Genomic DNA, 21,654 nt, shown 5'->3' with positions numbered 1-21,654 from the left:
ATCTCCAAAATGCAGGTGTTTCAGCCTAGCTCAGTGCTTTCTGTGGTGATGGGGCAGCCAGCAGAAAATACGGAGCATAGGAGTTGGTAATGTTCTCTAGTTGCGCTGTGATTCACTCAGTGTTCTAAGGGTAGAGCTCGGAAATTCAAGCCCCTTGGGTGCTGCCATAGAGTTACATTAGAAGTGCCCATCCAAGAAGGCGCAAGGTCATTGGCCATAGATACAATGACATCAAATCACATTTTGTATTTACAGTAGCTTTGATTGGACGAATCAATCAATCAAATGTATTTATAAAGCCCTTTTTACGTCAGCCGATGTCAGAAAGTGCTGTTCAGAAACCCAGCCTAAAACCCCAAACAGCAGGCAATGCAGATGTAGAGGCAGATATAGAAGCATGGTGGCTAGGAACAACTCATTGACTGATCATGTCAACATCATACTTTCAAAATCTTAACTAGCTGTCATCATGAATCAAGTCGACAATCTACTGGCAAATCATATAAATCATATCATATCATAAAAAGATAAATAATGAAGATAAATTATAAATAAACGTATTGGTGCTCATCGGCCATTGGACATTACAAACATTACACAACACGTTGGAAATCACAAATTCAACAATGAGTAGTTTGGAAGGAATCGGTGGCTGACTGCAAGCATTGCAAAGCAATCACTAGCCTGCTATTCAGTGGAGTGGCTGTTGAAGAGTCTCTTTTTGCCAAGCTTAAAATAATTAACATTCAACATTGGCCAATGCAGTCAATGAAGCGTTATTTGTTCCGTGCTCAAAACAACCGTTAACTCAGGAACTGAGAAATCTGACTTCAGTGAGTTCAAGACAACTGGGAACTCGGGATAAAACGAACTCCGACTGGGAAAATACGTTTTGAACGCTCATCCAACTCGGAATTGTAAGTCAGGAACTCGGGCCTCTTTCTAGAGCTACGACCTGAAGATCACTAACGTCATCATGATTCAACCTAGTTTTTTTCCAAGTTCCCAGATGTCTTGAAAGCACCATAAATCAACAGAATGCTGGACTTTGATGAGAAAGTTTGATTACAAAATTTGCACACGAAGGACCGTCACTCCACCTTCCTGTTCAAGTGAGCACAGCACAACAAGGTGAGTCCAAAAATGTATGGTATGCTGCTGCATAAATTATGTAATATGCCAGGGAAATATGTATATTGTAGCTAAGAAAGTCATACTAAGTGTATGTTGTGTAGTAAGCTGTTAGTAGCCCACCATAATAATTTGATCTATTTTCCCCTCTTAATTTTGCCAACTGTTCTGACTTGTTCTGACGAACGAATTGACTGTTCTGACTTGCCTACTGTTCTGACAGTGCACATGTGGCCTATAGCCTGATTTAGAGAAATGTTATCAAATATTGTAAGAACTTTCATTGTCTGCTTATATGCCCCCTTTATTTATCCTCCGGTTCTGACTTGGTGTACAGGGAAAAACTGTAAGAACGGCCCATGTTCTGAATTCTGTCGCTGTATACCACTGCTCCACCTGGCTATCAGCAGAGCCTTGTTTTGCAGAAAAACAGTTAATTCAGCCTCATTTACTGCCTTTTAAAAAACATAGCTTATATGGCTGACTTGCTTAAACAAATGTGGTTTCTACTGACAATTGAGATGTACAAACTACGGTATAAGGGGACGACAAGCACATAATTAGGATTAAGACAATAAGCTAGCTAGGACGGAGGTAGTCAATAAAACTATTTGTTCAGCATGTCATGGCTGTTGAAAGGAGAGGACCAAGGTGCAGCGTGGTGAGCATACATTTTCCTTTTATTAATCAAAATGACGCCGAACAAAAACAAATAACACTACAAAAACAAACCGTGAAGCTCAAAGGCTATGTGCCCTAAACAAAGTCAACTTCCCACAAAGAAAGGAGGGAAAAAGCTGCCTAAGTATGGTTCCCAATCAGAGACAACGATAGACAGATGTCCCTGATTGAGAACCATACCCGGCCAAAACATAGAAACACCAAATCATAGAAAACGAAACATAGAATGCCCACCCCAACTCACACCCTGACCAAACCAAATAGAGACATTAAAAGGCTCTCTATGGTCAGGGCGTGACACAGCACTTTTGAAATGCACAAAAAAAATGTGGGTTTCAACAACGGTTCTTCTAAGATCCTCAAAGTTCTTCAAAGAACCTTAGGGTTCTTGGCACTGAAAATGGTCCCCAAAAGGTTCTTCAAGACCCCATAGGAGGTAGGGTTTATTGAGGAACCTCCTTAGTTGGTGGGGGTTCTTGCAGGAACCTAACTGCCCAACTGAAACACTTGGATTTGAATTTAAAAGGACAACAGGTGCAGACACTTAACTGAAACATGTAAAGGTCTCCTCAATTTAAGTTAAGGTTTATCCCTTGTATGATCTAAATGTATATTATTTTATGATGATACCATCTTTTCATATTTGTGTAAATCTTTCTAAAACAGAGAATAGGCACAATTCAAAGGATATGAATCAACAAAGAGGTAAGAATATGTAGGCTATAAGAATATGTTGAAGGCTAGCTGTATTGGGTGAAGATGACAGAACTGCTCCCTTTTGTGTCTGTGTCTGCAGGTAACAGACAAGGAAGCATACAAAGGTATGTCTGTTGGTATTGGTATGTTATGCAAATTATATTTACCATCCTCCGCCCTTACCTCTTCAATGAATATCCCATAGGCCTCTACATTATTGACAAGGTATGTGATCAAGACAAAGGAGATTATTGTGGACTACAGGAAAAGGAGGACCGAGCATACCCCCCATGCTCATCGACGGGGCTGTAGTGGAGCAGGTTGAGAGCTGATGTGGACGCAAAGTTCCTTTGCATCCGCATCACCAATAAACTAACATGGTCCAAGCACACCAAGACAGTCGTGAAGAAGGCACGACAAAACCTATTCCCCCTCAGGAGACTGAAAAGATTTGTCATGGGTCCTCAGATCCTCAAAAGGTTCTATAGCTGCACCATTAAGAGCATCCTGATGGATTGCATCACTGCCTGGTATGGCAACTGCTCAGGCTCTGATTGCAAGGCACTACAGAGGGTAGTGCGTACGGCCCAGTACATCACCGGGGCCAAGCTTCCTGCCATCCACGACCTCTACACCAGGCGGTGTCAGAGGAAGGCCCTAAAAATTGTCAAAGACTCCAGCCACCCTAGTCATAGATTGTTCTCTCTGCTACCGCACGGCAAGCGGTACCGGAGCGCCAAGTCTAGGTCCAAGAGGCTTCTAAACAACTTCTACCCCCAAGCCATAAGACTCCTGAACATCTAATAAAATGGCTACCCAGACTATTTGCATTTCCACCCCTTCCACCTTTCCAGAAACAAGTCTCTCACCGCTTGCTATAGACCACCCTCTGCCCCCAGTTGTGCCCTGGACATTGTAGGTGAATTGATTGCCCCCCATCTATCTTCAGAGCTCGTGCTGCTTGGTGACCTAAACTGGGACATGCTTAACACCCCGGCCATCCTACAACCTAAGCTAGATGCCTTCAATCTCACACAAATTATCAATGAACCTACCAGGTACAACCCCAAATCCGTAAACACGGGCATCCTCATAGATATCATCCTAACCAACTTGCCCTCCAAATACACCTCTGCTATCTTCAACCAAGATCTCAGCGATCACTGCCTCATTGCCTGCATCCGTAATGGGTCTGCGGCCAAACGACCACCCCTCATCACTGTCAAACGCTCCCTAAAACACTTCAGCGAGCAGGCCTTTGTAATCGACCTGGCTCGGGTATCCTGGAAGGATATTGACCTCATCCCGTCAGTAGAGGATGCCTGGTTATTCTTTAAAAGTGCCTTCCTCACCATCTTAAATAAGCATGCCCCATTCAAAAAATGTAGAACCAGGAACAGATATTGTCCAGATATAGCACAAAAACATCCTGGGGCATTAACATCGAATAGCCCCCTTGATATACAACTTTTCAGGGAAGTTAGGAACCAATATGCAGGCAGTTAGGAAAGCTAAGTTTAACTTGTTCAAACAGAAATGTGCATCCTGTAGCACAAACTCAAAAAGGTTCTGGGACACTGTAAAGTCCATGGAGAATAAGAGCAGCTCCTCCCAGCTTCCCACTGCACTGAGGCAAGGAAACACTGTCACCACCGATAAATCCACTATAATTGAGAATTTCAATAAGCATTTTTCTAAGGCTGGCCATGCTTTCCACCTGGCTACCCCTACCCTGGTCAACAGCCCTGCACCCCCCACAGCAACTTGTCCAAGCCTCCCCCATTGCTCCTTCACCCAAATCCAGATAGCTGATGTTCTGAAAGAGTTGCAAAATCGGGACCCCTACAAATCAGCCGGACTAGACAATCTGGACCCTCTCTTTCTAAAGTTATCTGCTGAAATTGTTGCAACACCTATTACTAGCCTGTTCAACCTCTCTTTTGTATCATCTGAGATTCCCAAAGATTGGAAAGCTGCCGCGATCATCCCCCTCTTCAAAGGGGGAGAAACTCTAGACCCAAACTGCTACAGACATATATCTATCCTGCCATGCCTTTCTAAGGTCCTCGAAAGCCAAGTTAACAAACAGATTACCGACCATTTCGAATTCCACTGTACCTTCTCCGCTATAAAATCTGGTTTCAGAGCTGGTCATGGGTGCACCTCAGTCACGCTCAAGGTCCTAAACGATATCATAACCGGCATCGATAAGAGACAATACTGTGCAGCCGTATTCATCGACCTGGCCAAGGCTTTCGACTCTATCAATCACCTCATTCTTGTCGGCAGACTCAACAGCCTTGGTTTCTCAAATGACTGCCTCGCCTGGTTCACCAACTACTTCTCTGATAGAGTTCAGTGTGTCAAATTGAAGGGCCTGCTGTCCGGACCTCTGGCAGTCTCTATGGGGTTGACACAGGGTTCAATTCTTGGGCGGACTCTCTTCTCTGTATACATCAATGATGTCGCTCTTGCTGCTGGTGATTCTCTGATCCACCTCTACTCAGACGACACCATTCTGTATATTTCTGGCCCTTCTTTGGACACTGTGTTAACTAACCTCCAGACGAGCTTCAATGCCATACAACTCTCCTTCCGTGGCCTCCAACTGCTCTTAAATGCAAGTAAAACTAAATGCATGCTCTTTAACCGATCGCTGGCCGCACCAGCCTGCCCGTCCAGCATCACTACTCTGGACGGTTCTGACTTAGAATATGTGGACAACTACAAATACCTAGGTGTCTGGTTAGACTACAAACTCTCCTTCCAGACTCACATTAATTAAGCTTCTCCAATCTAAAATTAAATCTAGAATCGGCTTCCTATTTCGCAACAAAGCCTCCTTCACTCATGCTGCCTAACATACCCTCGTAAAACTGACCATCCTACCGATCCTCGACTTTGGATGTCACTTACAAAATAGCCTCCAACACGCTACTCAACAAATTGGATGCAGTCTATCACAGTGCCATCCATTTTGTCACCAAAGCCCCATATACTACCCACCACTGCGACCTGTACGCTCTCGTTGGCTGGCCCTCACTTCATACTCATCACCAAACCCACTGGCTCCAGGTCATCTACAAGTCTTTGCTAGGTAAAGCCCTGCCTTATCTCAGCTCACTGGTCACCATAGCAGCACCCACCTGTAGCACGCACTCCAGCAGGTATATTTCACTGGTCACCCCCAAAGCCAATTCCTCCTTTGGCCGCCTTTCCTTCCAGTTCTCTGCTGCAAATGACTGGAATGAACTGCAAAAATTCCTGAAGCTGGAGACTCATATCTCCCTCACTAACTTTAAGCACAAGCTGTCAGAGCAGCTCACAGATAACTGCACCCATCTGTAAGTAGCCCATTCAACTACCTCATCCCCATACTGTATTTATTCATTTATCTTGCTCCTTTTTACCCCAGTATCTCTACTTGCACATTCATCTTCTGCACATCTATCACTCCAGTGTTTAATTGCTATATTGTAATTACTTCGCCACCATGGCCTATTTATTGCCTTACCTCCCTTATCATACCTTATTTGCACACAATGTATTTAGAATTTTTCTACTGTATTATTGACTGTATGTTTGTTTATTCCATGTGTATCTCTGTGTTGTTGTATGTGTCGAACTGCTTTGCAATATCTTGGCCAGGTCGCAGTTGTAAATGAGAACTTGTTCAAAACTAGCCTACCTGGTTAAATAAAAGTGAAATAAAAAATATATTTAAAAAAAATTATATGCTGCTGCTACTCTGTTATTATCTATGCATAGTCACTTTAATAACTCTACCTACATGTACATATTACCTCAATTACCTCGACTAACCATTGCTCCCGCACATTGACTCTATTGACTCTCTGTATATAGCCTTGCTATTGTTATTTTACTGTTGCTCTTTAACTGTTACTTTTATTTCTAACATTTTTATTTTCTTAAAACTGCATTGTTAGGTAAGGGCTTGTATAAGTAAGCATTTCACCTGTTGTATTCGGCGCATGTGACAAATAAACATGCAAACAGGTTTTTTCCATCACATTCACCACAAATACCAAAGGTATGAATTCTGTTGTGTGCATGTTTTGTTAATCATCTGTATAATTACATTTTTGGGGATAAACAGACTTCACCCTCCCTACATCTCTGATGAATATGACAGGAAACTTGTTCAATCACCATGCACTGCAAAATCATTCTGGCTGTGGATACGGAGAACATCAACACATTAACATCAACACGCCACAGAGGATATACCCATTGGACTTAGGGCTCTGCCGGAAGTCTACCTCATATTGAGATTTTTAAATGCTGCTTTTCCATTAAAATCATATACACTGAGAACTAAAATATGGTGTTATTGTTGTTATTCATATTATTATAATTAGTAATAACTGGGGAGTTGGGGGGGGGGGGGTAGTTTAAAAATTAACCCTGAAAGGTTCTTCATAAGGTTATTTGAGAATCCATTAAAAGGTTTTTTTTTAAGAACTTGTAGGGGTTCCCCCACAGTTTCAATTTGAAGAACCCATAAAGGATTCTCCAGGAACCGTTTCATTTCTGAGTGTAGGGTGTTGGGACTGCTGTTGGGACTCTGCTGCTGGGACAGCTTTATGCAGGCCCTAACAGTTTGTGGCCAGCGTTATAGCGCAATTAATGTATTGTTTAGTGTTGTGCAGTGGCTTTGCTGGCATGCATCCCAACTTTTTTGTTGTTGTTGTTTGCCCCACCACACTAAAATCACCACAGCTCCAATCCTGACCTGAAACACATGGCTGTCAGTCTTGCTGTGACAAGTTGGTTTCAGAAAAGGTTTGTGTTGTTCGTGTAAGTGCAGTATGTATACCAAGTACTATTTATTATATGTTCATTACATTGATCTGACGTTTTACATCAATTCAGCCTGACTTAAATCTGAGGTTTAATGCTAGTTTTGCCTTTTTGTAGGATGCATAGTTTTTATTTGAGGGAATGGTTAGATTTCTAAATCATTGGGCATTTAAGCAGAGCATTACAAAGTTACTAGGCCAATCAGTGGCCTTGGTTTCCATATTTCCTCCATCAGAAGCCAGACATGTTCTCAAGGTTTCCATGATTGTCTTTACTTTCCATGTTTTTAAACTCTTGGTTTGCTGCCTGTCATTAAGTTAAGACCTTCATTCTTTTTTGTTTTTCCCAGTAAGTATTTGCTGTGTGAATTGAAAACATTTTTGTTATAATTCTTGAACCACAAATCAGAGATGAATGCTTTATTGAACAGCCCGTTGTTTTCCCCCAATGACTATTCAATTTCATCCAATTGTCAAACCCTGACAGCACACCTTCATGGTGTCAGTTTGAATATATTTTTTGTTGAGACAAGCTTACAGAAAGAGACCCAGGGTGGTCTCTGCAAGCATGATCAATAAAAATGCCGTCATGGGTATTTCACGTATCATTATGAATTGTATCAAATTGGGTGAAAACAGACATAGAATACAACATATGTGACAGTCAAAAAGAGCCTTGGGAGTTCAACAAACTAGAATGTGCAAATCACATTTGAAGGAATCAGTGAGAAAAAAAACATGCATTCTAAAGTAAAAAAAACAGATGAAGTGAAGATAGATGTGGTACATGACATTAAGACTTATCATCAGCCATCTATTTTATCCATTATTTTTTATTTTGATACAATCTAACCTCCGATGATGCAAAGCCACAGGTGTTCATATTAGGTTGATAGCTACAGATGTTTATCAAGTATTTAGATTCAAAACAATGACTGAATGATGACTGATTACCTTAATGGCATATGGCAATACATCAAAATATAATACTCTTCCCTTCCCTAAGAAAACCTATCAAAAACATGATTTTGACTCATTAAATCTAACCTGGTAACAGGGCTTTGGGGATAGGGCCCCATGTCTTAAAAATAGTTGTCCCTAATTTTTTAACTGCTGAAACTGGACAAACTCATTGAGCAATTGCTGCATATTCTTATGCCTTAACACCACATTGCATACTTTCGTGCTTCTCCAACCATATAAATCCTGTACATCAACCATCCACTATTGCACTGCATCAGTGGGCTCTAGGCTGTAGCCTCACTGTCTTCTCTGTGTGTGGTGGTAGTGATGTGGTCACCCTCTTCTGGTCCACACACAGCCTGATCCTCCTAGTCCTGCTTTCCTTCTCTTGTCTGATGTGAGCCGGTGCCCTCATTCCATGCAACATACACAAAGAGGGCCAAGACCACATGGACAGCTATCACTGCCACGATGGCAGCATAGAAATAACTGTCATTGCTGGAATACCCAGAAGCTGAGGAAGCAAGAGAGAAATTTTTTTTTCTTGTATATAACATTAAAACAATATAGGCCTATGGAAAAGCCATCATGATGGCAGAAATGGATGTCTTTAGAAAATGACACCAAAAACAGACATTTTACACATAATATATTCCACTAAACAAAAACAATGTGGCTCCTGCTGTGCATAATTACATTTTTGGTGGGCAAGCGGTGGGCTACACCCTTAGCTATCAAATTTACCTTCAAAAATATATGATTTTGATGTAAAATATAATCCTATTGGCAGGGTTATCATCATGACCGTGAAAAACAGCAATGTCTTCAGTACAGACACCAATGATCCATCGTTCCTGAAAGAGAATGAAACAAAGAAAACACCTTTTGTTTTAATTTAGATGATTTGGTGATCACATTTCACAAATCTAACACTTTACACTCTAACACTTTCTTATACAAGGAAACAAAACGGAAATGTATAAGCAAAAAATTAAACTGTGTAAAGTATAATTGCATCATATGCATAACCCCATTATTAATGTGCATGTATAACTGTAGAGTAATTTAGCTAGTTTGTTATCCCTAGACAGAGAGCGCAGTTAGCTATATTTCTTGTCTGGTGATGACTTTGTAGGTGGTCAAATACTATATGCCCATGGTGAGGTACCGTAGCTAACAACATTGCATGTAACCTTGCAGCTACATGCAAGTAGATATAGTATTGCATAAATTAAGTTCACAAGCTGGGCTAGCAAAATATCTAGCTAGCTAGCAATCCATCCCGTTAGCTAGCAAGGCTCCAGTTTCCCAACCTTTTGCCTATCCGTAATAACTTACCCTCTGAAATCTGGAACAGGACCTGGCATTGAGTTCAAAGATTGTTTATTATAGTTATCCATTTTTGGTTTAACTGAATGACACAGGCAATATTTTCTAGAAAAAATTACTATGTCGATGGCTCTTGCAGTGTGGCGATGAAAACATAAGACTTCCTGGTAACATCACATGATCATGACGTATACACTTTAAAGGAGCACGGTATACAGTTGACCAAGTCGTAGCTGATGACGTTTTTTATCTAACTAGGCAAATCAGTTAAGAACAAACTCTTATTTATAATGCTAACCCAGACGACACTGGGCCAATTGTGCGCCACCCTATGGGACTCCCAATCACAGCCTGGAATCAAACCAGGATCTGTAGTGACACCTCAAGCGCTGAGATGCAGTGCCTTAGACCACTGCACCACTCGGGAGCCCATGACATGGTATATATTTTTATTTGTGCAGTGTCAATTAGTGTTCTTTGTACCATGTCTATGTTTTTAACAGGAGCATTTTATTCAATGTTGTTACTGATGAGGATTTTTTTTTTTTACCAGCTCTACAGATGTACTCACTTATTGTGGCTACTTCGCGTGATATATTGTTTTCTCTACCTTCTTGCCTTTTTTCTGTTGTCTGTGCCGAATAATGTTTGTACTATGTTTTGTGCTGCTACCATTGCTGTGTTGATATGTGTTGCTGCCATGCTATGTTGTCTTAGGTCTCTCTTTATGTAGCGTTGTGGTGTCTCTTGTCGTGATGTGTTTTTTGTTCTATATTTTTATTTTTAATACCAGTCCCCCTCCTCGCACTAGGCCTTTTGGTAGGCTGTCTTGGTAAATAAGAATTTGTTCTTAATTAACTGACTTGCCTAATTAAATAAACATTTTTTTTTAAACACAAAAAAACATGACCTGATGCTTAAAATGTCGCTTCATAGCCATTCTCCCAGAGAAATACATATTCGTGAAATTGTATACAGTAATACTAATTTTAAGACATGAAAAGCATGCTGATCAATGGAAATATGAGTCTATGTAATTGCATTATCTTACCACTAGAGGGTAACATACTATTAGAATCGGCACTAAACTAACGTGACAGACTACGAGGCCAACCTGTTTTACTCTGGTTTTACCAATGGGCGGATTCCATTATTCTGGGTGCCGGGCACCGGTCTATGGCGTGAATGGTCAAAAGTGGTAAGGGAGGAGCGCCCTTCTCAAATCGAACAGTAATCTGCGTCGCTCCGTCATGTTGTCAACAAGCCAGCATCGTCCAGAAACCTATATTTTCCATTAAATATGTTTTCATTTTCAACCTAGTTTTTAACTGGAAGGCGGATAAAGCGTTATCAAAAGTATGTGAAACCACAGAATCCTACTCATTACTCCACATGCTAATTACATCACTTTTGTTTTCAACGGGGTTTTGAAATGGGCATCTGGCTCTTGCCTGGGAGCCAGCCGGTTCCTAAACGAATGTGAGAACATGCCTACTCGGGCGCCCGAGGCCAGATGACTGTATGAAGAGTTTTACCCAACGATGTATAAACCCTATTGATAGAAAGTCACATCTCAACCACTTTGCATGCCCCTCAAACTTGAATTTTGTTTTGAACAAAACTTGTTGAAATGTTTGGGTAATGTCACTAATCACCATGATTCTCACTATTGTGCAGTAGTCTTCACTGTAAAAAATACAAATAGAGTAGTAAGGTAAAGGATCCTCAATCCAGTAATATGTGATGCATTTCTACCATTGTTGGTTGACCAGTGCAAGAATCTCTTCATATATGATTGGCCTTGTACAGGAAGTGATTTATATTTTGCTCTTATCATATATTTTAGACTCAGAGGTACTGTATGCAATTACAATAAGGTTTGGTTGCTTTCAATTGCCTCGGCAAAAAAAAAAAAACAGGTGCACCCAGGTCACCATGCAGTTTGACTGTATTAGAATAAGTACATGACTTGCACTGACTGAGGCAGCAGAACATCTCTGAAATAAATCAACTTACATCCTTACAGCGAGTGCCCTTTGCCAAAGTATGGAGAGGAAAGTGATTACACAGCCCATAAAGCCACGTATATTGATCAACCAGGTACCCAATGAACAGAAACTATTCTTGAAGGGACATACCATCCAAAGGCAGGCTGGACTTCCAAATCTGGGGCCCAGGGTCACCTACCTACATTTTGGGGGGGGATGGGGGGGGGAAATACTGCTAGCTTGCTGCAATTCTACACATTTTGCCATGGGGCAGATATTTTTTTCTTCAGTTTTATAGCTGAAGGGAGGATGGTAAATGTCCAATTGACATACCTTTGTATGCCTCTGTCTATATACCTGTAGACAGACAGAAAGTGAGCAGTTCAGTCATTTGCACCCAATGCAGCTAGCCTTCAATATATTCTTATAGCCTACAGTACATATTCTTACATCTTTGTTGATTGATATCCATTGAAGTGTACATTTCCTGTTTAAGAATTGCACAAATATGAAAAGATACATGGTACTGTATCATAAAATAATATACATTAAGATCATACAAAGGACAAAGCTTACCTTAAATTGAGGAGAGCTTTAAAATGTTTAGTTAAGTGCCTGCACCTGCTGTCCTTTTCAAATCAAAATGTTTCAGTTAGGCAGTTGGGTTCCTGCAAAAAAACAAAACATTAACTAAGGAGGTTCCTCGATGAACCCCCAAAAAAGGGAATAACCTTTTGGGGGCCATTTTCAGTGCCAAAAAAGTACTCAGTGCATGTTGAATGTTTAGCAGGACAGGAACATGGTCCAATTTACATACGTGGACATCCCTACTCCCTCTGATTTGGCAGACTCACTAAATACAAATGCATCGCATGTAAATTATGTCTAAGTTTGAGTGTACCTCAGGCTATCTGTAAAATTTTAAAAACAAGAAAATCTGCTTAATATAAGGAATTTAAAATTATTTATATTTTAAAATTTTATACTAAAGTATATTTTAGAAATTACATTTACTTTTGATACTTGAGTATATGTAGAACCAAATACTTAGACTTTTACTCAAGTAGTATTTTACTGGGTGACTTTCACCTGAGTAACTTTCTATTAAAACATATCTATACTTATGCTTATTGATTGTGACCCGCAGATGCCTTGTTCATCTTGCCTGGGCAGAGACTGAAGTGTGAGTGTCACGGTTTTCTTCCTGGGAAGGAGAGGAGGACCAAAATGCAGCGTGGTTATGGTTGAACATCTTTAATAAAGATGATAACATGAACAATAATCATATACAAAATAAGAAACTGTGGCAAAACAGTCCTAACTGGTGCAAAACACAGAGACAGGAACAATCACCCACGAAATACCCAAAGAATATGGCTGCCTAAATATGGTTCCCAATCAGAAACAACGATAAACACCTGCCTCTGATTGAGAACCACTCTAGGCAACCATAGACTTACCTAGAATACTACACTGAACACAACCCCATCAATCTACAAAACCCCTAGACAAGACAACACATAATCACCCATGTCACACCCTGGCCTAACCACAAATATAAAGAAAACACAGAATACTAAGGCCAGGGCGTGACAGTGAGCTTGTTTTTCAGTTATTTTTTACATTTTGTTCACGCCTACATGAATATTCATTCTATTTTTTTATTTTAAAGCATTGTAAACTTTATTTTTGGTCCAGTGGATGGTCGGTCTGTGGCCATGACTGTCTGTGAGTGGTTGCATTTCTCCACCCTTATCCCTTAACTGTTTACAGGAACAATGGTGAGGTGTTTGCTCTGTCCCTGTACTATAGATTGCCCTTTAACGTAGATTTTATTTTATTTTCTAGTTGAGTATATTATTTATATTGCTTTGTGTTGTCTTGTCTGTGTGTGTGTGTGTGTGTGTGTGTGTGTGTGTGTGTGTGTGTGTGTGTGTGTGTGTGTGTGTGTGTGTGTGTGTGTGTGTGTGTGTGTGTGTGTGTGTGTGTGTGTGTGTGTAAAACTTAATAAACAGAGTTTAAAAAAATTCAAAAATAAAAATTCTGCCCTCCTGAAGCTGCCTTGGTCAACTGTAAGTCCTGTTATTCTGAAGGGGAAATGTCTATGAGCAACAATGGCTCAGCCGCAAAGTGGTAGGCCACACAATCTCACAGAACGGGACCTCCAAGTGTTGAAGCGTGTAGCTCGTAAAAATCATCTGTCCTTGGTTGCAACACTCACTACAGAGTTCCAAACCGCCATCGATAAAAGACAGTGTTGTGCAGCCGTCTTCATCAACCTTGCCAAGGCTTTCGACTCTGTCAATCACCATATTCTTATCGGCAGACTCAGTAGCCTCGGTTTTTCGGATGACTGCCTTGCCTGGTTCACCAATTACTTTGCAGACAGAGTTCAGTGTGTCAATTCTCTGTATATATCAATGATGTTGCTCTTGCTGCGGGCGATTCCCTGATCCACCTCTACGCAGACGACACCATTCTATATACTTCCGGCCCGTCCTTGGACACTGTGCTATCTAACCTCCAAACGAGCTTCAATGCCATACAACACTCCTTCCGTGGCCTCCAACTGCTCTTAAACGCTAGTAAAACCAAATGCATGCTTTTCAACCGTTCGCTGCCTGCACCCGCACGCCTGACCAGCATCACCACCCTGGATGGTTCTGACCTTGAATATGTGGACATCTATAAGTACCTAGGTGTCTGGCTAGACTGTAAACTCTCCTTCCAGACTCATATCAAACATCTCCAATCGAAAATCAAATCAAGAGTCGGCTTTCTATTCCACAACAAAGCCTCCTTCACTCACGCCGCCAAACTTACCCTAGTAAAACTGACTATCCTACCGATCCTCGACTTCGGCGATGTCATCTACAAAATTGCTTCCAACACTCTACTCAGCAAACTGGATGCAGTTTATCACAGTGCCATCCGTTTTGTCACTAAAGCACCTTATACCACCCACCACTGCGACTTGTATGCTCTAGTCGGCTGGCCCTCGCTACATATTCGTCGCCAGACCCACTGGCTCCAGGTCATCTACAAGTCCATGCTAGGTAAAGCTCCGCCTTATCTCAGTTCACTGGTCACGATGGCAACACCCATCCGTAGCACGCGCTCCAGCAGGTGTATCTCACTGATCATCACTGAGACTTTTATCTCCCTCACCAACTTCAAACATCTGCTATCTGAGCAGCTAACCGATCGCTGCAGCTGTACATAGTCTATCGGTAAATAGCCCACCCATTTTTACCTACCTCATCTCCATACTGTTTTTATTTATTTACTTTTCTGATCTTTTGCACACCAATATCTCTACCTGTACATGACCATCTGATCATTTATCACTCCAGTGTTAATCTGCAAAATTGTAATTATTCGCCTACCTCCTCATGCCTTTTGCACACAATGTATATAGACTCCCCTTTTTTTCTACTGTGTTATTGACTTGTCAATTGTTTACTCCATGTGTAACTCTGTGTTGTCTGTTCACACTGCTATGCTTTATCTTGGCCAGGTCGCAGTTGCAAATGAGAACTTGTTCTCAACTAGCCTACCTGGTTAAATAAAGGTGAAATAAAAAAATAAAACATGTTAAAAACTGCCTCTGGAAGCAACTTCAGCACTATAACTGTTCGTCGGGGGCATCATGAAATAGGTTTCCATGGCTGAGCAGACACACACAAGCCTCAGATCACCATGTGCAATGCCAAGCATCGGCTGAAGTGATGTAAAGCTCGCTGCCATTGGACTCTGGCGTGATAAATCATGCTTCACCATCTGGTAGTCTGATGGACGAATCTGGGTTAGGCGGATGGCAGGAGAATGTTACCTTCCCCAAATCATAGTGCCAACTGTAAAGTTTGGTGGAGGAGGAATAATGGTCTGGGGTTGTTTTTCAAAGGGTCTGACTAGGTCCCTTAGTTCCAGTGAAGGGAAATCTTAACGCTACAGCATACAATGACATTCTAGACAATTCTGTGCTTCCAACTTTGTGGCAACAGCATTACAATTCCCCTGTGCACAAAGTGAGGTCCATACAGAAATGGTTTGTTGAGATCGGTGGGGAAGAACTTGACTGACCTGCACAGAGCCCTGACTACAACCCTAACGAACACCTTTGGGATGAATTGGATTGCCGACTGCGAGCCAGGTCTAATCACCCAACATCAGTTCCCGACCACACTAATGCTTGTGGCTGAATGGAAGCAAGTCCCCGCAGCAATGTTCCAACATCTAGTGGAAAGCCTTCCCAGAAGAGTGGAGGCTATTATAGCAGCAAAGGGGGGACCAACTACATATTAATGCCCATGATTTTGGAATGAGATGTTTGATAGTGTCCACATACTTTTGGTCATGTAGTGTATGTCTGAGTGTTTCAGTGCATACTAATCTCACGGCCAGCCAGTTCCTGCATACTATCCAGAGAAACACGGTCCAGAGTATGTGAGCAGAGTTGAGTCGTGGAGCTGCTCACATCCATGTCCTTTCTTCTCCGCTAAAAACCGCTCCACGCTCACAGAAGAACTACTGCTCCAAATTCGCTCCATTCATTAAAATCACAATTGAACCAACACCCATCTATTTTTGTGACTACCTGGACCTACCATTTGGGTTTGAAGTATTGACACCAAACCATATGCTTGAATGAAAGTATTTTAATAAACATGAACATATTAATGTAAGAAGCGCTCATCATTTCAAATAGGCTACATGCCATATTAAACAGCATATAAACACTTTAAAATAGGTCAGGAACTAGACAGGGAGCCTGAGAAGGAACATAAATGAACTATTTAGGCTATATTATTTCAAGGCTATAACCTACAAAGAAATACAATGTGAAGCATTTGCGAGTGCGACACACTAGGCTGGTAGGCAGTCATGGACATTACGCGCTCAGCATTTAAACATTTAGTTGTATTAAATCATTAGTATATAAATTGCGCGTATAGGCTGTGAATTACTTAGAAATAAATACACAATAAATGAAAAATGCCTTATTAGGCTCAGTGCCCTTGAATAAAAAAAATTGAAACACCAGTTTGACCAGAGTCTGTGGCTTCAGGCTCATGCGATGGTACCTTGAGAGAGAATATCCTCTCCATGTTTGCAGAGCCACTGGGGATACTAAACACCCTTTTGGCCACTCTTGCCAGGATGGGCAGGGATTCAGGGTATTTTTTTCCTCTATAGGTAAGCCTAAATGTTTTTAAATAACCCAATCAAAAAAGAAAACCTCCTTGAAAGTTGAAATATGCCAGGCCTATTGGGCCAAAATCAAGTATGACCTGTTGTATAAACAATAGAACAAAAATGTAGGAAACTTTTAAGAGATCTGATTTTTTGTTTATACTTTTCTACAATGACACTTAATTAGCTACCCACCTAATTCCTTACTTATAGCATATGCATGCATGAAGTACACCATCTTGCTTTCCGGATATGTGTCTTTTCAGATTCCACAATGATTCTTTCATTGTGGACATCACCGCACTCCCTCTCTTGCTCTATATCTTTGTAAGTCACCTTGATTTTGTACCTGTGTGTTTTATCAGTTTCTTTATAAAAATATTTTGTGAACTCCATGACAGTAGCTAAAGCAAGAGGCTATGAAGTGAGTGCTATGGAAGAGAAGTTGGAGAAGGGCAAGAAAGCCGATGCTCCAGCCTTTGGGAATTTTTAGCAACAAAATACAATAAAATAACTTTTTTCCGAGGGGCCTTGCCTGTTTTGCATTTTATTTTGTCATTGATATGTGTCACATATCAGTTTGCAATGAGTAAGGCAGCTCCAAAATGCAGGTGTTTCATCCTAGCTCAGTGCTTTCTGTGGTGGTGGGACAAGCCAGTAGAAAATACGGAACATTGCGCCATGATTTGTCTCAGTATTCTGCCACTCATGGAGACACTACGTCACCACCAAGTCTAAGGGTAGATCTCGAAAATTCAAGCCCCTTTGGTGCTGCAATTAGAAGTACCCATCCAAGGCTCGAGGTCATTGGCCACAGATAAAATGACATCAAATCACATTATATCTACAGTAGCTTTGATTGGATTGATCATGTCAACATCATACTTTCAAAATCTTAGCTAGCAGTCATCATGAATCAAGTCGACAATCTATTGGGAAACCCTTTTTAATCCTTGTCAAATGAAAATAGTAATTATAGATAAAGATTATTGGTGCTCATCGGCTATTGGACATAAACATTACAAAAACAAGTTGGAAATCGCAAATTTAACAATGAGTGGTTTGGAAGGAATCAGTGGCTAACTTCAAGCATTGCAAAGCAATCATTAGCTATTCAGTGGAGTGTCTGTGGTCCCAAGTCTAAGATTAAAGATCTGTTTTCCTAGTTTAAATTATAAACATTCAACATTGGCCATGCTGTCAATGAAGCATGATTTGTGCCGTGCTCAAAACAACTGTTAACTCGAAATTGCAAGATCTGACTAGTAAGTTCAAGACAACTGGGAACTCTGGAAAAACGAGCTACGACTGGGAAATTACGTTTTGAACTTTCATCCAATCGGGTAAATCGGGAACTCGGGCCTCTTTCTAGAGCTACAACCTGAAGATGACTGACGTCATTATGATTGAAATATATATATATATTTTTCGTTCCCAGTTGTCTTGAAAGCACCATAAATCCAGAGATTGGACTTTAATGACAAAATTTGCCCACAAAGGACCGCCGCACCACCTTTCTGTTCAAATGAGCACAGCACGACAAGGTGAGTCCAACAATGTTTTGTATGCTGCTGCACAAATTATGTAATATACCAGGGAGATATGTATACTGTAGCTAAGAAAGTAATACTAAGTGAATGTTGTGTAGTCAGCTGTTAGTAGCCCATGTGCCTCACCCTCATAACTTAGCCTACTGCTCTGACTTGATGGTGCACATGTAGCCTATAGCCTGTTTTAGAGAAATATCATTGAATATTGTAAGAGCTTTAATTGTTTGCTTATATGCCCCCTTTTTATCCTACGGTTCTGACTTGGTGTACAGGGAGAACACTGTAAGAATGGCCCAAGTTCTGAATTCTGTCGCTGTACATTTCAAAAGTGCTGAACAAATAGTTATATTGACTACATCTGTCCTAGGTCGCTCATTAATTTATTAATCAAAATTACGGATTGCCTCTTATCCGCTTGTTGTCCCCTTATGCCATAGTTTGTACATCTCAATTGTCAGTAGAAACCACATTGGTTTAAGCAAGACAGCCATATATTTAAATGCAGTAAATAAGGCTGAATGAACTGTTACGCTGCTAAACGAAGCTCCGCTGATAGCCAGGTGTAACAGTGGTATAGTGCAATTAATGTATTGTTTAGTGTTGTGTCTATGCTGGCATGCATCACACTTTTTTTTTTGCCCCACCAAGATTTAAATGGTAAAATCGCCACTTCAAGTATCCGAGAAGCATCATCAAAATAATGTTCTGCTGAGGACTCAATATGTCACGATTTGATTTATGGAGCTTGATTACTCCTGACAGGAGTAGAGTCTGTGTACAGTATCTCTCCCTCTGTTGACCAAAACCAAGCCAGAGAAACACACACCTCAATTATGGAATTGTCTGGACTCTGAGGAAATGATCCTCCAAAGGCAAAATCCTGGTATTTATTCACATGAAGTGAGAAACACTAGCTTGTGCATTCATTATGAACGATTTCACATGCAAAAATGCACCTTACTTTTGATTTATTTTTCAATCTCAAACTGACTTGTTTAGGTTCTGCACAGCTGTTCAGTAGCTTGTTCATAGAATAATAGACAGATGGATTACTACAGCCTTGAACTCACATAACGTCTATATATTTTTCATTGAAGCTGTATCCCAGTCACAGGGAAACAAACAGAACAGAACATGTCATGTTAATAAATCTAACTTCTCATCGACAAGCCTGGAGTGATACTGGATCCAAATATTCTTATATAATCTTCACTCAAGAGGGTATCTTATGATAAAATGTATGGGCAAATACAGTCTTCCATCCTCATGCAATACAATTATCTTATTGATGCTAAGTTGCAGCATGTAAATTTGTTTTAATCGCATACGAACATTAGTAGTGGCAACATCTATCACATCCATCTTGAAAATGTGAGATACTAAGCAAACAAAGAATGAGTTCTCTATCCAGGCTGCAGATAGTGATGACATTATATACAATATGAAATAGACCAAATGCTAAAATGAACATTCTCCAAGGCAGGAATCCATTGAGATGTTAAGTGATCATGGGGACTAGTTCTGAAGGGGCCAACCGAAGTACAGCTTGGTCCGCTGCTGTGTTCTGGAACTTTACATTTTTTAAAAACCTTTACTAAGCAAAGAACAAATTCTTATTTTCAATGACAGCCTAGGAACAGTGGATTAACTGCCTGTTCGTGGGCAGAAGAACAGGTTTGTACCTTGTCAGCTCAGGGATTTGAACTTGCAACTTTCTGGTTACTAGTCCAACACTCTAACCACTAGGCTACCGTGCCGAACTTATTTTCTGGGGCCACGGAATACATTGCACTGGGAGTGGGAACATGGTGGGCGGTAGTGCAGGTGTAGTATAGGGGCCAACAAGCTGGATGAACTGGCCAAATCTGGAAAAGGCAGATTAAGGTTTTGATAGGATGCCCTGGTCCAGGGATAGCCACATAAAATTCAAGATACACTACATGACCAAAAGTATATGCGCGTTGAACATCATGGGAATTAATATCGAGTTGGTCCCCCCTTTGATGCTATAACAGCCTCCACTCTTCTGTGAAGGCTTTCCACTATATGATGGAACATTGCTGCAGGGACTTGCTTCCATTCAGCCACAAGAGCATTAGTGAGGTCGGGCACTGATGTTGGGCGATTAAGACTGGCTCGCAGTCGCCGTTCCAATTCATTCCAAAGATGATCGATGGGTTGAGGTCCGTACAGACAAACCATTTCTGTAGGGACCTCGCTTTGTGCACAGGGGCATTGTCATGCTTAAACAGGAAAGGGCCTTCCCCAAACTGTTGCTACAAAGTTGGAAGCACATAATCATGAAAAACAGCCCCGGACCGTTATTCCTTCTCAACCAAACTTTACAGTTGCCAAACTTTACAGTGGGCAGGTAGCGTTCTCCTGGCATTTTTTTTCTATTACAGCATATTGGATGATATTGGATGACTCATTCATATTCCATTCACCCAGTTCAATGTAACAGCGAGAGGTTTAGGCTAATACATGATACAAAAATGTTCCATATACCCATCATGAGGTTGCTACAACTTAGCCTATGAATGAAAGTTTACAAAGTAGGTGCACACAGGTCGAGAGAAACATTTGAGGTGAAAGACAGTGACACATGGACAGACAGTGACACATTAAATAGTTGCAAACAAGAGTTTCTATTGAACAAATTCAGGTATGTTTATTCCTGTTTTGTTCCATTTGCTTCCGTTTAAGAAACACTTTTCAACAGAATTGGCAGAATGAATACACCCTGATCACGCGTAAACAAAGTTCACTTTTATTGCAGACATATTGCATTCCTTCTCTCCTCCTCTCACCTTGTCCCTTCACTTGTGGACTTCAATGCACAACACATCAGCTGTATGTGACCTGGCGAAAAAACATTTCCAAGCCAAACCATATCATAACCACTACACACAGCCTTTCATTGTTTGTCACCATATTAGCTAAAGTAACGTCATAGTCAACATACATATAACTAAGTAGCTAGTAAACTTACTAGAATCATGCAGTAACGTTACAGTGTACAGTCATTAAGCAGTTTAGCTCTAACACCGGCAGGCCCCGGTGGCAATAAATGAGTAAAACCAAAAGCTTACCTATTGTGTTGGATAGTCATAGCCAGCTAGCTAACATAGCATCCCTCTATTTGAGCAGGGTGTTTGAGTAGGCTAAACTAGCTAGCTGCATTTGCTAGCTAAGTAAGCGAAACTGAAAGCAAAAAATATATATAATAATAATAATAAATAAACTTTCTTCTCCTTCATTTTGGAAGAAATAAATTTTTTCAAAATTGTTAATCTAGTGCCC

The 21,654-nt window shown here is 40.9% G+C and overlaps 1 protein-coding gene across 1 annotated transcript; it reads right to left on the bottom strand.

Annotated features, from left to right (window-relative positions):
• Positions 1 to 7,733: 7,733 nt before the first annotated feature.
• On the bottom strand, positions 7,734 to 9,813 carry vma21 (vacuolar ATPase assembly factor VMA21). The gene is made up of 3 exons (XM_020485217.2): positions 9,630 to 9,813; positions 9,036 to 9,145; positions 7,734 to 8,805 (listed from the first exon to the last, which is right to left on the bottom strand). The coding sequence occupies exons 1-3, from the start codon at positions 9,689 to 9,691 to the stop codon at positions 8,660 to 8,662; spliced, it is 318 nt and encodes a 105-aa protein (XP_020340806.1). The 5' UTR covers positions 9,692 to 9,813; the 3' UTR covers positions 7,734 to 8,659.
• Between the last annotated feature and the right edge of the window lie 11,841 nt (positions 9,814 to 21,654).

Source organism: Oncorhynchus kisutch, linkage group LG6 (genome assembly GCF_002021735.2).
Source record: "Oncorhynchus kisutch isolate 150728-3 linkage group LG6, Okis_V2, whole genome shotgun sequence".
In the NCBI taxonomy this organism is placed as follows: domain Eukaryota; kingdom Metazoa; phylum Chordata; class Actinopteri; order Salmoniformes; family Salmonidae; genus Oncorhynchus; species Oncorhynchus kisutch.
This window is presented reverse-complemented; position numbering and strand designations above follow the sequence as displayed.

Excerpts from the sequence above, each read along its gene's own strand:
- vma21 (XM_020485217.2), bottom strand. The coding sequence starts at position 9,691 with ATGGATAACTATAATAAACAATCTTTGAACTCAATGCCAGGTCCTGTT. Across the intron at positions 9,146-9,629 it reads CCTGTTCCAGATTTCAGAGG|GAACGATGGATCATTGGTGT; the intron begins GTAAGTTATTAC and ends ATTCTCTTTCAG. Across the intron at positions 8,806-9,035 it reads AAAATCATATATTTTTGAAG|CTTCTGGGTATTCCAGCAAT; the intron begins GTAAATTTGATA and ends TTGCTTCCTCAG.